The sequence below is a fragment of the Eulemur rufifrons genome, chromosome 21 (assembly GCF_041146395.1).
Source record: "Eulemur rufifrons isolate Redbay chromosome 21, OSU_ERuf_1, whole genome shotgun sequence".
NCBI lineage: Eukaryota > Metazoa > Chordata > Mammalia > Primates > Lemuridae > Eulemur > Eulemur rufifrons.
This window is the reverse complement of record NC_091003.1, coordinates 4,631,533-4,645,655: the sequence shown is the minus strand read 5'-3', so window position 1 is coordinate 4,645,655 and position 14,123 is coordinate 4,631,533. Positions and strand designations below refer to the sequence as shown.

Below are 14,123 nucleotides of genomic sequence, written 5' to 3'. Positions count from 1 at the left end.
ACTCCATCCTGCCCGAGCACCCTCAACTCTTGCCGATCCCCCTGCAGAACCCCGACAGCAAAGCTGAGGCCCGGGTGGGTGGCGCCAGTCTCTGGCCCCGCGTTAGGGCCATTTGGTCCCATTCTACTTGTCTTTCTGCAGTGGTCTTTCCCACACTGGGGTCCTACGTGGCCCTTTAAAACCAATTCAAGTGCAGAGTGTTTGATATAAGGAAACGTGCTCGGCCAGTGACAGTGTGTCTCTCTGTAGACGCGGGGAAAGGCGTGACGACGGAAACGTGTGAAATAATCGCTCCAGCGGGTCCATGTGTGGTGCTTCCGTTTTGTGTCCCGGTTAGATGGAGGGGGGTCCGAGGACCCTTTGCACTGTCTGCCGTGGTGGCTGATGCTTGGTGGGGTGACGTGGATAGGTACGAAATAAAACCTCGTGTGTTGGGAGGGCAGGCGGCCGCCAAGTGTGCCCCATGACCCAAAAGCTGCTTTGGGGACAAACCGGGGAACAGTTGGGAGTGGAGATGTGCAGAGCCCGCGTCTGAGCTGGGCGGCTGGAGGAGGAATCACAGACGGGGCGGCTTGAACAGCAATTTAGTTCTCGCGGTTCTGGGTGCCGGGAAGTCCAAGATCAAGGTGCGGCAGACCCGGGTCTGGGGAGGGCGGCTTCCTGGTCCACGGATGGCGCCTTCTCCCGTCCTCACACGGTGGGGAGCACAGAGGGAGAGGGAGCAAGCCCATGTGTCCCCCTTATAAGGCACTGAGCCCATCGTGCCCTCCTGGCCTAATGACCTCCCACACCCCCACCCAACACCGTCACATTGGGGATTCGACTATGAATTTTGGGCCATTCAGGCCATAGCAGCAAGGAACCCAGCAAACATGTCCAGGCAACCCCAGTTATTTCTGTTGTCCAGCTTTGGACACTCCAACCAGGTTAGCAGCTAATGTGGGCAGTTCCTGGGCGCTGCTTGTACTGATCCGTGAACCACAGGGTTGGCTGGGCGCGGCGGCTCCCTCCCGGAATCCCAGCTCTCTGGGAGGCTGAGGCAGGAGGAGCACTTGAGCCAAGGAGTTTGAGACCAGCCTGAGCAACATAGCAAGACTCCATCTCTTAAAAAAAAAAAAAAAAAAAAATTAGCCAGGCGTGGTGGTGCACACCTATAGTATCAGCTTCTTGGGAGGCTGAGGCAGGAGGATCGCTTGAGCCCAGGAGTGTGAGGCTGCAGTGAGCTACAATGACACCACTGCAACTGAATGAGACCCTGTTTAAAAAAAAAAAAAAAAAAAGAACCACAGTGTGTTGTATTTATTTCAGCTTCTCGTAGGCCCAGGGATTCATTTAAATACAAAAAGAGCATCTATTCTGATTGGCTTGCCGTGACATGAGCAGCAGGAGGTTTCTGCACTGTCGCCAGTGCTGACTGTCGGCCACTCCCGCACTGATCTCGTGTCTGGTCTGTTCCTACCCAGAGGCGGTCGCCGAAGCTACCGACATGAAGGAGGCCATGGAAATCATGCCCGAAGCGCTGGAGTACGGGATCATAAATGCTCACGTGCTTCATTTGCTGAAGGATATGATATGTCAGGTAAATGCGGGGAAAGGAAGAAATCCCAGCGTTTCTGAGAGTAAGGCCACGTGATTCGTTTCGTCCACAAACGGGTCGTGGGCACATTTATGCCTCCGTGTAACAGAGTATTCAAAGCCGGAGGCAACGTAAGTACACGAATCACTGACAATGACGTCGTGTGACTGTGTCATTAACTTGGCGTTGCAGGTGTTCTTGCCAGCGTTGTCCTTCAGCCAGCACAAGATGGACTCGACCTTTGTCCTCGCACCCGGAGAGTTCTCCGATTCGTTTAAGTTTGAAATGGACCTTCCCAGCATGCCCATGGAAACCGTAGAATATCACAGTGTTCAGTTGATACGGGATGAATTTTTAATGAACCTCCAGAAATTCGCAAACGGTATTCAGAGAACCATGCAGCAACTGGAAGGTCAGGTTCCCTCCTTCTCCTCTAGAGTTTAGAACGATGGGTTTACTTTAAGAAGGCAATGTGAGCGCTCAGGAGCTTTCGGGATTTAATTTATAACAATTCTTGTTGACATGCACACTCCTGTGCATGGAAGAAGCTGAGCCCATCACTATTATAAGAGACACAGAAAGGAACGATGCGATCTTTGTCCTCAAGTATCTTAGAATCCAGAGCGTTAGCAACTAGGGAAGGACAAGGAACTTAAGAAAGATACTAGGGTCTGTAGGGTTTGGAAGAGGGAGAGCAAGCTGGGGAAGTCAAGGAGAGCTTCACGGAGGAGGTGGCGTTGGATCTCATATGAAAGTTGCACACAGCAGCTGCTATTTTATGGAGCTGGTCTGCACCTCGTTCGACGGGGTGGGCGGCACGGCCAGAGTCCCAGAGCCTGGGTCAGCAGGAGAATGTGTGTCGTGGGAGGGCAGGGAGGCCGACAGGCTGGCTTGGGGAGGAGGATGAGTCTCCCGTGGTGGCTGTCTTTTTAGGGTCTTACGTTGTGAAAAGACAAAAGAGCCTTTCTCAGCAAGACTATTAAGGCCCGTGAAATGGGATTGCTGTTCCAGGAAAATAACCTCTTTTCTTCCTTTAAAAGTAAAATTTAACAAGCCCCACTTTGTACACATGTGGAGATCCAAACCTTTTATAACACGTTACGGGATGTTTTTGGGGGCTTCCGTTTAGAATGTTCTTTTCTCCCCCCCAGAAGCAGTGTTTCTCTGTCCCTGTCTCTTGTACCCATTTTCCGGTATTTCTGCTTAGTGTTTTCCTTACTTTCCCCTTTCTCGACTCCTGGAATCGGGATAACATAGCAGAGATGTGCAGAATCGTTTCTTATTATCTTAAACATGATTGTGTGCCTCGTTCTTGGTGTAAAAAAGTAGATGAGTGAAAAATACATTTGTGTTTTAGATAAAACGCGGGCAGGAAATTCCTTGAAATGTTATCGGTGACTGTCACCGACCAGGATGTGAGAATAAGATGGTTTTTCTTTTGCATCTTTTCTTTTACAATCAGCATATACTATTTAAAAAATCAGAAAAGCAGGTGAATTAATATTCTATAACAGGGGTCAGAACATTATGGCCAAATCCGACCCACTGCCTGTTTGTAATGGCCTGTGGGCTATAAATAGTGTTTTTAATGTTAAATGGTTACATTTTTAACAGCTATATAAACACCTACATTCTGTCTTTAATTTTGCCTCTTGGCCCGCAGGATCTGAAATATTTACTGTTTGGCCTTTTGAGAAAAGTTTGCCAACCGCTGTTCTATAATACTGTGGGGAAGAAGCTTGTTGGGACATTTACTAATAGCTTTTTGTCGGTTATTGGCTGTTAATTTAAAAAGCTCTTTTATTCTTTTTCTTCAAGATGCATTCTATCATAAATGCCAGGTAATCTGTTGCAGAGTGAGTTTTTTAAATGACTATATCACGTATATATAATACATTATATATAATCTTTCTTTTTTTATGTCACTCTTCCCTATTTGTCTTTGTTTCCTCTTGTTAAAATTCCTACTGGACAGATGTCTACAGATTTTCTTTCTTATCTCTTCTGTTTTCCATCATTTTGTCTTTGCATTCTGCCTTCCTGGAGTATTCTTCAACTTTTACCTTCTCAACCTCTGATTGATAGTCATACCTCTTAGTCTCTGTGCCTTTTTCATAGCATCCTATTCTTGTTTGATGGATGCCATATTATCTCAATCTCTGAGACAAAGAGTTGGGATTTCTTTTTGGAAATTTCTCCCTTTTCTTGGTATTATCTCAATTTCCCTCAGGTCATTTTTCCCCGCCTGATTTATCTTTGACTGTCTGTTTCATCCTGAAGGTTATCTCACATATCTGTCGAGCTGTGATTATTTGTTCAATTCTTTAAAAATGGAAGTCACTAGGTTGTAAATTTGGGAACATCTTAATAAGTAAATCATCGTCATGGAGCTTAACACTGGAACAATTATCTAAAATGTTTTCATTGCATTCTAATGAAAGAGAACAACATAGGGACATTATTAGGAAAACGGATGTGTCAGAGCTTATACTGATGTATGAGAGAAATGTGAACATTACTGTTTTAGCATCACTTTTCCTAAGCCAGTGGCTGACTGGCCATTTTTGTGCTACTAGGTGAGATCAAGTTAGAAATGCCAAGCATCAGTGTGGACAGAGAGGTGTCTGATCTGGCAGCTGACCCGGAAACCGTTGAAATCTTGGAGCAGTGTGTGATAAACTGGCTGAATCAGATATCTGCAGCTGTCGAGGACCAGCTGAAGAAGACACCTCAGGTAATGTGTGCAGGGTTCAGAGATCCTGGATCCAGGCTGTGCTCACCATGCTAAGAGCCAAGAGACTGAGGGTTTGCATGTTCTGGCCTTTTTCTTACTGTTTTGTGACTTCCTTAAAACATCCAAGTAAACGCACCCAAGATATCATTCTTGGGCTTTCTGATGTTGGCGTGCTACCAGATTCCTGCCTGGATTGACAGAGTGGACACTGTCTGTCAGTCATGATACTCGGGCTGCCAGAAACACAAAACCCAACTCACCTGGATCAAATAAGAAAGAGAGGCCGGGCGCGGTGGCTCATGCCTGTAATCCTAGCACTCTGGGAGGCCGAGGTGTGAGGATCACTCGAGGTCAGGAGTTCGAGACTAGCCTGAGCAAGAGTGAGACCCTATCTCTACTGAAAAAAATAGAAAGAAATTATATGGACAACTAAAAATATATATAGAAAAAATTAGCCGGGCATGGTGGCGCATGCCTGTAGTCCCAGCTACTTGGGAGGCTGAGGCAGAAGGATTGCTTGAGCTCAGGAGTCTGAGGTTGCTGTGAGCTAGGCTGACGCCACGGCACTCTAAGTCTGGGCAGCAGAGCCAGACTCTGTCTCCAAAAAAAAAAAAAAAAAAGAGAACTCCTTGCCCCACATAACTGAAACGACCAGAGGCAGGGCTGGCTTCAGGTACGGTTTGATCAGGACTTCAGCTGTGTTTCTCTGTGAATCTCTTGGTTCTAGCCTCTTCTCTGGGAGGTGAGGGGGCTTATTCCTCAGTCTGGTTTCCCTCACGGTGGCAACTTGCGGTAGTTTCTGGCCCCATGACCGTAGTCTGCATTGTCTTTGCCTCGTGTTCCCAGCCAGTGCCCTGAGATAGTCACTCTGATGGCGCCATCCGAGGTGCGAAGCCCACCTCTGGAGACCCATATGGACCAGAGCAGTTGGGAAGGAGGGAGCAAGTGCCGAAGAAACCACGGCAGATGTCTGCCTCACACTAATGACGACAGTTCTTTGTGTGTTCATGTCACCTCTCAGGGCCATGGCCCTCTGGCCGAAATTGAATTCTGGCGGGAAAGAAATGCAACCTTAAGTGCGCTTCATGAACAAACAAAGCTGCCAGTAGTCAGAAAAGTCTTGGATGTGATCAAGGAGGCGGACTCCATGCTGGTGGCCAACGTGCAGCCGGTCCTGACCGAGCTGTTCAAGCTCCACATGGAGGCCTCGGACAACGTGCGCTTCCTGTCCACCGTGGAGCGGCATTTCAAGGTAGGCCGCGGCGCCGCGCTCCGGAAAGCCAGCTGTCAGTGAGCTTTCGCACGGTTTAACTTCCTTTTTTTTCATCCAGCATTTAAAAAACGGAGATAAAATAGATACGGCATAATATTTATCGTTTTAACCACTTCCAAGTGCACAGTTCGGTGGCATTAAATACATACACGACACCGTGCACGCACAACACTATCTATATCCAAGCCCATGTTGTCTTCCCAAACTGAAACTCTACACCTATTAAATGCCAGCGCCCCCTCCCTGCTTCCCCGGGTCCCCTGTGATCTCTATTCGCCGTTCTGCCTGTTATGCGTTTAACCGCTCCGGGGAGTTCGTACAAGTGGCATCCTGCAGCGTTTATCCTCCCGTGTCCGGCTTCTGTCACACAGCATCGATTTCCAAGTTTCACCCATGTCATAGCAGGTGTCAGTGTCTCATTCGTTTTTCTGGCTACGTGACATTCCACCACGTGGGTATATTAACACGACATTTTGTTTCTCCAGCCACCTGCTGGTGGGTATTTGAGTTGTTTCCACATTTTGGCTGTTACGAATAATGCTGTTAGGAAGGGTTGTGTGCAAGGTTTTGGGTGGACCCACGTTTCTCAGTATCCTTGTGCCTGGGAGTGGACTAGCTGGGTCATGTGGTAACTGTTTAACCTTTTGAGGAACTTCTAGACGGTTCGCCAAAGCAGTCGCCCCTACTATTCTCATCAGCAATATGTGAGGGTTCCAGTTTTTCCACATTCTCACCAACACCTGTTACTGTCTGTCTTCTTGATTAAAGCCATTCTTGTGGGTAGGAAGTGGAATCTCCTTGTGGTTTAATTTGCGTTTCCCCAGTAACCAGTGAGACAGAACACCTTGGTGTGTGTTTAGTGTGCTTCTTGTCAATTCTGCATCTTTGGTGAAACGTCTATTTTAATCGTTGCCCATTGTTTGTCTTGTTATTGATTTGTAAGAATTCTACAAAAATTCTGAATACAAATCTTTTATCAGATACGTGATTTGCAGGGTCCCAGTCTGCGGGTTGTTTTCCCACTTTCTTAACGACGACCCCTGTGTTTGTCTCCGCATTTTGTGGGTCAGGAATTTTGGAAGAGCCAAGCGGGGTGGTTCATCTGGGCTTCAGAGACAACTGCGGGTGGCTGGGCCAGAGGACCCCCTTCCAAGGGGGCTCCTTTGCCTGCCCGTCGGGCGCCCCTGGCATCTCCCCCTCTACACGGGGTCTCACGCCCCAGGGCCGCGCCTGTGGTCGGGACGTGGCAGAGCCTGTGGTTTCGGGGTAACAGAGTGGTCACGCTTCTTCCAGGAATGGAGAAGAGCACACGTTCTCGCACGCGCTGTTTCTCAAGCCGTGGGAGCCGCCCGGCCGAGGTCTTGCACTGCTCTCTGTCCCTCTCTCTCTCTGTCTCTCGCACGCGCCCCCCGCTCAGAACATAACGCACGGCTCGAGCTTCCACGTGGTCCTGGACACCATCCCCTCCATGATGAGCGCCCTGCGGATGGTGTGGATCATCTCCCGCCACTACAACAAGGACGAGAGGATGATCCCGCTCATGGAGCGCATCGCCTGGGAGATCGCCGAGCGGGTCAGCAGGGTGGTCAACCTGCGGACCCTGTTCCGGTGAGAAGCCACAGCGTTTGTTTACTTATTGATCGTAGACAGCTTTATTGAGCTATAATTCACGCATTTAAAATGTCCAACTCGGTGGCTTTTAGGGTATTTGCAGAATTGTGCGTCCGTCACCGCAATGTTAGAAAGTTTGCTTCATCCCCCCAGGAAGCCTTGTCCCTTGTAGCAGTCACTCCCAGCCTCCCTGCAAGGGACCCGTATGTGGGGGCACACAGCATGGGAATCCTGTGACATGTGGCCTGTGGGGTCTGGTTCCTTGGACTCAGCATCACGTTTTCAAGGTTCACTGATGGTGTAGACGTATCGGTGCTCCGTTCCTCTGCAGGGCTGAGTAATACTCCATGGTACGGAGATGTGTGTGTATAAAATGTTGTTTTAACTGGGACTTTCTTCCCCAGTTATACGTGGGGAGACTGAGGCAGAGGGCCAGGGTGTGCTCAGTCCTGGACCCCGCCCCCCCTCAGACGGAACAGCCTTTGAAGATGTACAGGGTGATGGAAGGTGTTGAGGGAGACAGAGACCTTTTTTCACTTTCTTAAGATAGAAAATCTATGTAGGTGAAATGGGTACCCAAGTCTAGGTTCCAAGGCCGCTGCCTTCCTTGTGCCGCAGAGAGAAAAGCCGCCGGGAGCGGCACGGCCTTGCACGCCGGGTGGCAGCGCGGTACAGGCCGCGGCTCGGCGTCCTGCCCTTGCACCTTGTGAAACCAGGGAGCCTCCTGGGTTAGAACTGCCCCCCACCCTGGGGTCACCTGCTCCCCGGGCCCCGCCGCCCTGCCGTCCCACCGTCCCGCCGTCCCACCCGCCACGCCAGCTCTTGGCTTTGCAGAGAAAACCGAACGAGCGCGCAGCACAAGACCTTGGACGCCAAGAACACCCTCAAGCTGTGGAAAAAAGCCTACTTTGACATCCGGGCCAAGATCGAGGCCTCGGGGAGAGAGGCTCGGTGGGAGTTTGACCGGAAGCGGCTGTTCGAGAGGACGGATTACATGGCCTCCATCTGCCGGGACCTGTACGAAGTTCTGCAGGTAGGGCCGGGCGGCCTCCCCGAGCCCCTGCGGGCGAGTCAGGCCAGGGAGCGTGGGGCTCTGCCCGACGGGAAGCCGTTGGCTTTGTGACAGTGGACCCCTCCCTGCCAGGCAGAAGGTGGGGGTCAGGAAGGGCCTGGAGAAAGAATACACAGAATGTGCTAGAATGTGCCAGAATGCATCAAAAGACACTAGGCCTTTGCAACTTTTTCTTGTCTTTGGTGACATCCCTTCCTCCCCGTTGCTTTTTGGTTCCTTGGACCTCTTTGGCTGCTCCTTCTCCGTGTCCTCTGCAAAGTCCCCCTCTGTCTTCCTAGCACACATTGGCATTCCTCAATGACAGTGCCCCACGTACTTGTCACAGATGCCACGCGCTGGGCTAGACTCCCTTAGGGGCTTGCCGGACTCACGGATCCACTGGAAGTCTCTGCTGGGGGGCAGGGCAGCGCCCCATGGAACGGCAGCCAGGCAGCTTGCTGTGATCGCCTCTGCCCACACACATGCACCCCTGTGGCATCACACCTCATTGACAAAACCCAAGTTCAGAGATCAAATTAGTAAGAATTTCAAGTCGGTAATAGCAGAGCCTTAAGCCCAGCACAGGGCCCTTCCGAGCAAACATCTGGGGCTGGGGCTGCACGGAGCTTGCCGTCCAGTGGAAGAGGAAGATGGTGGATGTCACAGTCACACGCTGCAGCTGAGGTAGACGCTGTGGAAAGCACATTGAGGGTGCTCTGGCACGTGCATTGAGGCCTGCCCTGGTCTAGAAGGGTCGTTCACAACAAGCGGATAACTAGTCATGAGTAGGAGCTAGTTAGGCACTTCCAACTGCAAGTGCAAAGGCCCTGAGGCAGAGAGGAACATGGACCTGAAGGAGGGCAGGGGTGGCTGCAGGGTGGCCGGGGGAGAGCAGCCTGAGAAGAAGTTGGGGGAGGAGGCAGGGGCAGACCTTGCGCATCTTGCAGGCTATGTTAGGGCGCCTGGATCTTATCCCACGTGCAGTGGGCATAGTACCAAAGGGCTTAGTCGGGGAGGAGGTTGCCCTCAGCCACTCTAGACCTGCTCTCCATTGGTAATTAGAATAGTCGTGAGAATGCCAAACTGTAACCTCCTCGTTGTTCTGTTTGATTGGGCAGGTTATGGAGGAATTTTACAACATATTTGGTCCAGAACTCAAGGCTGTGACAGGGGACCCCAAGCGTATCGATGACGTCCTGTGCAGGGTAGACAGCCTGGTCACCCCCATGGAAAGCCTGACCTTCGACCCCTTCAGCATCAAGTCCTCCCATTTCTGGAAATACGTGATGGATGAGTTCAAGATCGAAGTTATGGCAAGTGACACATCCGTCAGTTCAATCTTGTTTCCCCACGTTAAGTTTGTTGGGTTATGCAGTGATGCACTGAGGTTTTTTTTATTTTTTAAATCACAAGAAGCAGCACATGCTTATTTGTAAAAAACAGAAACAATACAGAAGTCAGAAAATAAACAAGAATATTCCTTAATCTTCTTCATCCACATTCCTGTTCCCCAGGTGGAAAAGTTTACATTGAGGTAGAACAGTAGCATTTCTGTGACGTTTGTTTTGTACAATATTAATTCAGCTATTTATGAATCAAGGTAAAAATAAAACCAGATACAGCGAGAGAATCACAAAGGGCTCGGTGGGTTTTTGAAAACTGTGTTTTGTCAGGGGTTGGGGCAGGGAAGGCAGCAAGTTGGAAGCAACCTGTGGGGTTGGGGACGCTCTGGACAAGGGGGGACAGAGCTGAGGAAGCAAAGGGTGTTTCAGGAGGTCAGATCGGTGTGGATAAAGGCGACAGAATAAAAAAAAAAACGGGGACTTGTCTGAGGCAGAGAAAGTGCAATAGAAATCTGTCCCAAGCCACTGAGATTTTTTTTTTTTTCCCTCGTCACTTTGTTTTTGCAGGATAATTACAGGGACATGAGGGCTCTTTTCTTGACTTTTTTTCTTTGCAGGTTATTGAGAAAGAAGCAAAAAATTTTATTGATGAATCTTTTAAGACGCTTCGATCAGCTGAAGCAGCGTTTGACATGCTTTTAAAATTCAAGCACATTCGTTCACGGGAGGCTATTAATCGACAAATGATGATGAAGTTTAATGATATTCTTGTGCAGTATTGCAAAGAGGTAATTGACAAATCGGTGGCTGGCCGAGCAGTGAAAATACGCTTGGCAAAATGTGAACCATTGAGCCATTTTCTGCCTTTCCCATTTGAATTCAGAGAAACTGTAGGATTTTCCCAAATAAGGGTGTCACATAATACAGATAACCCAAAGTGGGTTTGTTTATTTAGTGGAGAAAGTTGATACGAATTTATGGAGTATAATATTATGTAGCTGATGTTGCGGTGGCCCTGTGTGAGTTAGTGAGAATCTTGGCAATCATAGTAGTCAAAGCTCACCGTGTCCAAGGCTCATCTATGTATGTGTTGTTAATTCAGAAAAATGTATTCAGCGCTCATGTGTTCCCAGTATAGTGCTGGGCACAGGGAGAGAAACGAAACATAGCTTGTGCCTTCGAAGAAATCAGTATCTAGTGGGAGACACAAACAAACAAAAATGCTTATTGTCTTATTCGGAATATAAAAAGAGAATATGTGAATAATTAGAGCAATGTAAGGTAGTAGCAAATAAAAGCCTTCAGTGGTCTCCTGATGTATGATGTTAGTTTTCTATTGTTGCAGTTAACACATGACCACAAACTTAGCTACTTAAAGCAAATGATTATCCTATAGTCCCGGAGGGCAGAAGTTTGCCGCCGGTGGCCCTGGGTGTCAGTCAAGGCGTCAGCAGGGCTGGAGCCCCTCCTGGAGTTTCCAGGGGGAAGCCTTTTTTTCCCCCTGATTCTAGAGGTTCCTGGAACACTCCCATCTTCAAAGCCAGCGACGATAGTTTCACATCTGATCGCTGTGACCTTCTCTGCCTCCCCCCTTTCTGTTTTGGGGACCCTTGTGATAGACGGGACCTGCCCAGAAAGCCCAGGATAATCTGCTCTAAGATCAGCCGGCCGACAGCCGCGGCTCTCCTCTGCCGAGTAGCTCGATGGAGTCTCAGGTCCCAGGTCTGGGGGTTGGTGACGTAGACCTTTGGGAGGCCATTGTGCCTGCCACACCCAGTTAAGCAGTTGAGAGCACGGAAATGCTTCTTTTATTTTTTATTTTTTATTTTTATTTATATTTATTTATTTATTTTTTTTGAGACAGAGTCTCACTCTGTTGCCCAGGCTAGAGTGAGTGCCGTGGCGTCTGCCTAGCTCACAGCAACCTCAAACTCCTGAGCTCAAGCGATCCTCCTGTCTCAGCCTCCCGAGTAGCTGGGACTACAGGCATGCACCACCATGCCCGGCTAATTTTTTCTATATATATTTTTAGCTGTCCATATAATTTCTTTCTATTTTTAGTAGAGACGGGGTCTCACTCTTGCTCAGGCTGGTCTTGAACTCCTGACCTCGAGCGATCCACCCGCCTCGGCCTCCCAGAGTGCTAGGATTACAGGCATGAGCCACCGCGCCCGGCCGGAAATGCTTCTTTTAAAATGCAAGTTGGGGCCCGGAGTGGTAGCTCATGCCTGTAATCCTACCACTCTGGGAGGCCAAGGCCGGTGGATTGTTTGAGGATCGTTTGAGCTCAGGAGTTCGAGACCAGCCTGAGTAAGAGCGAGACCCCGTCTCTACTAAAAATAGAAAGAAATTATATGGACAACTAAAAATATATATATAGAAAAAATTAGCCGGGCATGGTGGCACATGCCTGTAGTCCCAGCTACTCGGGAGGCTGAGGCAGGAGGATCGTTTGAGCCCAGGAGTTGGAGGTTGCTGTGAGCTAGGCTGACGCCACGGCACTCTAGCCCAGGCAACAGAGAGACACTCTGTCTCAAAAAAAAAAAATGCAAGTCGGCCACTGGTCCGTGTAGAACACATTTCAGGGTTTCTAATAATTCAATCAAACCCATGGTGTGGAAGATCTGTTAGCTATAAGGCAATTTGGAGCATTGCGTAGGTTAAACCAAAGGCGAAAAAAATTGCTAGAGAGCATAAGAAAAAGTAATAAATAACAAGGAAGTAGTAAAAACACTCTTGTATAGACTATTTCTTGACATTGCAATTTTGATTTCCTTACAGATTCAGATCTCAATCTTTCTGGGCTAATGTGGTGATGTTTGTCCCTTACAGACTACGTTTGATTGCTTTTCAGATTGACATCATTAATAAGCTCTTCGTCCAGAACCAGGACAACCCCCCGCTGTATAAGAACCTGCCGCCGGTGGCGGGTGCCATCTGCTGGGAGCGGTCCCTGTTCTATCGGATCAAGCACACCATCCTGCGGTTTCAAGAAGTGGAGGAGATACTGGAGGGTGACCGAGGACAGGAAGTACGTTGCTTTTGCCGGAACCGTCTGCTTTTGTATTTAATGCTTTCATCCTAGACAGGCCGGTCTCCCCGATCTCATCCGGGGGAGTCATTAGATCTGGGTGGCTGCCACCCTGCAGAGCCTACAGAGGGTTTGCCCGTGTGGGAAGCAGCTCACTTTCAAATCCACGCCTGCCAGTTACAGGGTCTTTCCTGTGGTCCGTGATTCAGGGCTCATATTTAAAACTCCCTTCTGTGTTCCTTCTCTTTGGCACCTTAATATATAGGACATCGTCCAGGTCCTGGTCACGTGAACTGCTTCTTGCACTTGATTTTCAGCTTCTCTGGAGGATGGCCACTATTTTGGGGTACCATCCCTCCCCCGTGCCCATGGATTTTTGTTTGTTATACAGCAGAGGTCAGCACGCCTTTTCTTTAAGACGCAGACAGTAAATATTTTATTCAAGCTGCCATTGTTGCAAGAAAGTAGCCCAATTAATACGTGTACGGGCAGGCGTGGCTGAGTTCCAAGAAAACTTTATTTGTGGATGCTGCGATTTGAATTTCATGTAGTGTTCATGTGTTATGAAGCATTATTGTTGTTTTGATTTCCGTCTAATCATCCCCATGGTCATGTAAAAGCCATTCTTGGTTCACGGGCTGCAGCAGGTTCAGCCCACTGGCTGTGGCTGCCCATGCCTGCTCTTCCGCCTGCGTTTCAACTCACACCACCCCACACAAACCCTCCAAAGGGCGTGAAAATCCGTCTACTTCCTTTTTCAAAACATACGTGTGTGCAGAGGGAGAGGAGAAAATGTTATTTCCAAGGGCAGAATGAGCGTTGCGTGCATTCTTCGGTAGGTAAAACAGAAATATCTGGAAGTGGGGAGGACGATGAAGGACTATGAAGACAGAAAGTACGAGCAGTGGAAAGACACCACGGAGCAGGTCCTCCCCAACCTCATGAAGAGGAGCATCCTGACCAAGGTGCGTATTGCCAGACTCTTGTCCCCAACTGTGGTGGCCGTGTCAGATGATGGCGTCTGCGTGAGTTTCCTGAAGTTCCATTTGTTGACACTCACGAAGTTGGCAGGTATTTCCAAAATCAAAGACAAAGGAGGGCAGGGGGTGACAGGGAAGAGGAGGAGGGGCCAAAAGGAAAGAGAACAGAGCTATCGGAACGGCATGGTTAGGACCCGGGCTGGACCTGGGCAGCCCTACCGGCTCCTTGGGCAGGAGGCTTCACTCTGAGCCTCAGTTTCCCCGTTTATGAAATGAGTTGGATCAGACCACGTAAACAAGTAAAGGATTAGTTGAACCGTATATGAAGTAGCTGCTATCAGTTGACCTTTTTTTTTTTTTTTTTCTGAGACAGGGTCTTGCTCTGTTGCCCGGGCTAGAGTGCAGTGGCGTCATCATAGCTCACTGCAGCCTCAAACCACTGGGCTCAAGAGATCCTCCTGGCTCAGCCTCCTGAGTAGCTGGGACTAAAGGCGTGTACCACCACACCTGGCCAATTTTTATTT

At 49.1% G+C, this 14,123-nt stretch overlaps 1 protein-coding gene across 2 annotated transcripts in view; it reads left to right on the top strand.

Moving 5' to 3' along the window:
- DNAH10 (dynein axonemal heavy chain 10) overlaps positions 1-14,123 on the top strand; it is a 108,521-nt gene that overhangs the window by 8,617 nt on the left and 85,781 nt on the right. Inside the window, exons 5-14 of one of the 2 annotated variants that reach the window (XM_069497204.1) lie at positions 1,464-1,579; positions 1,769-1,988; positions 4,153-4,310; positions 5,332-5,562; positions 7,001-7,191; positions 8,029-8,227; positions 9,364-9,558; positions 10,206-10,376; positions 12,443-12,619; positions 13,459-13,584. In XM_069497204.1, the coding sequence (XP_069353305.1) occupies positions 1,464-1,579; positions 1,769-1,988; positions 4,153-4,310; positions 5,332-5,562; positions 7,001-7,191; positions 8,029-8,227; positions 9,364-9,558; positions 10,206-10,376; positions 12,443-12,619; positions 13,459-13,584 (1,784 nt within the window). The remainder of the gene's footprint in view (positions 1-1,463; positions 1,580-1,768; positions 1,989-4,152; positions 4,311-5,331; positions 5,563-7,000; positions 7,192-8,028; positions 8,228-9,363; positions 9,559-10,205; positions 10,377-12,442; positions 12,620-13,458; positions 13,585-14,123) is intronic. The other variant, XM_069497205.1, reaches the window with a different exon arrangement.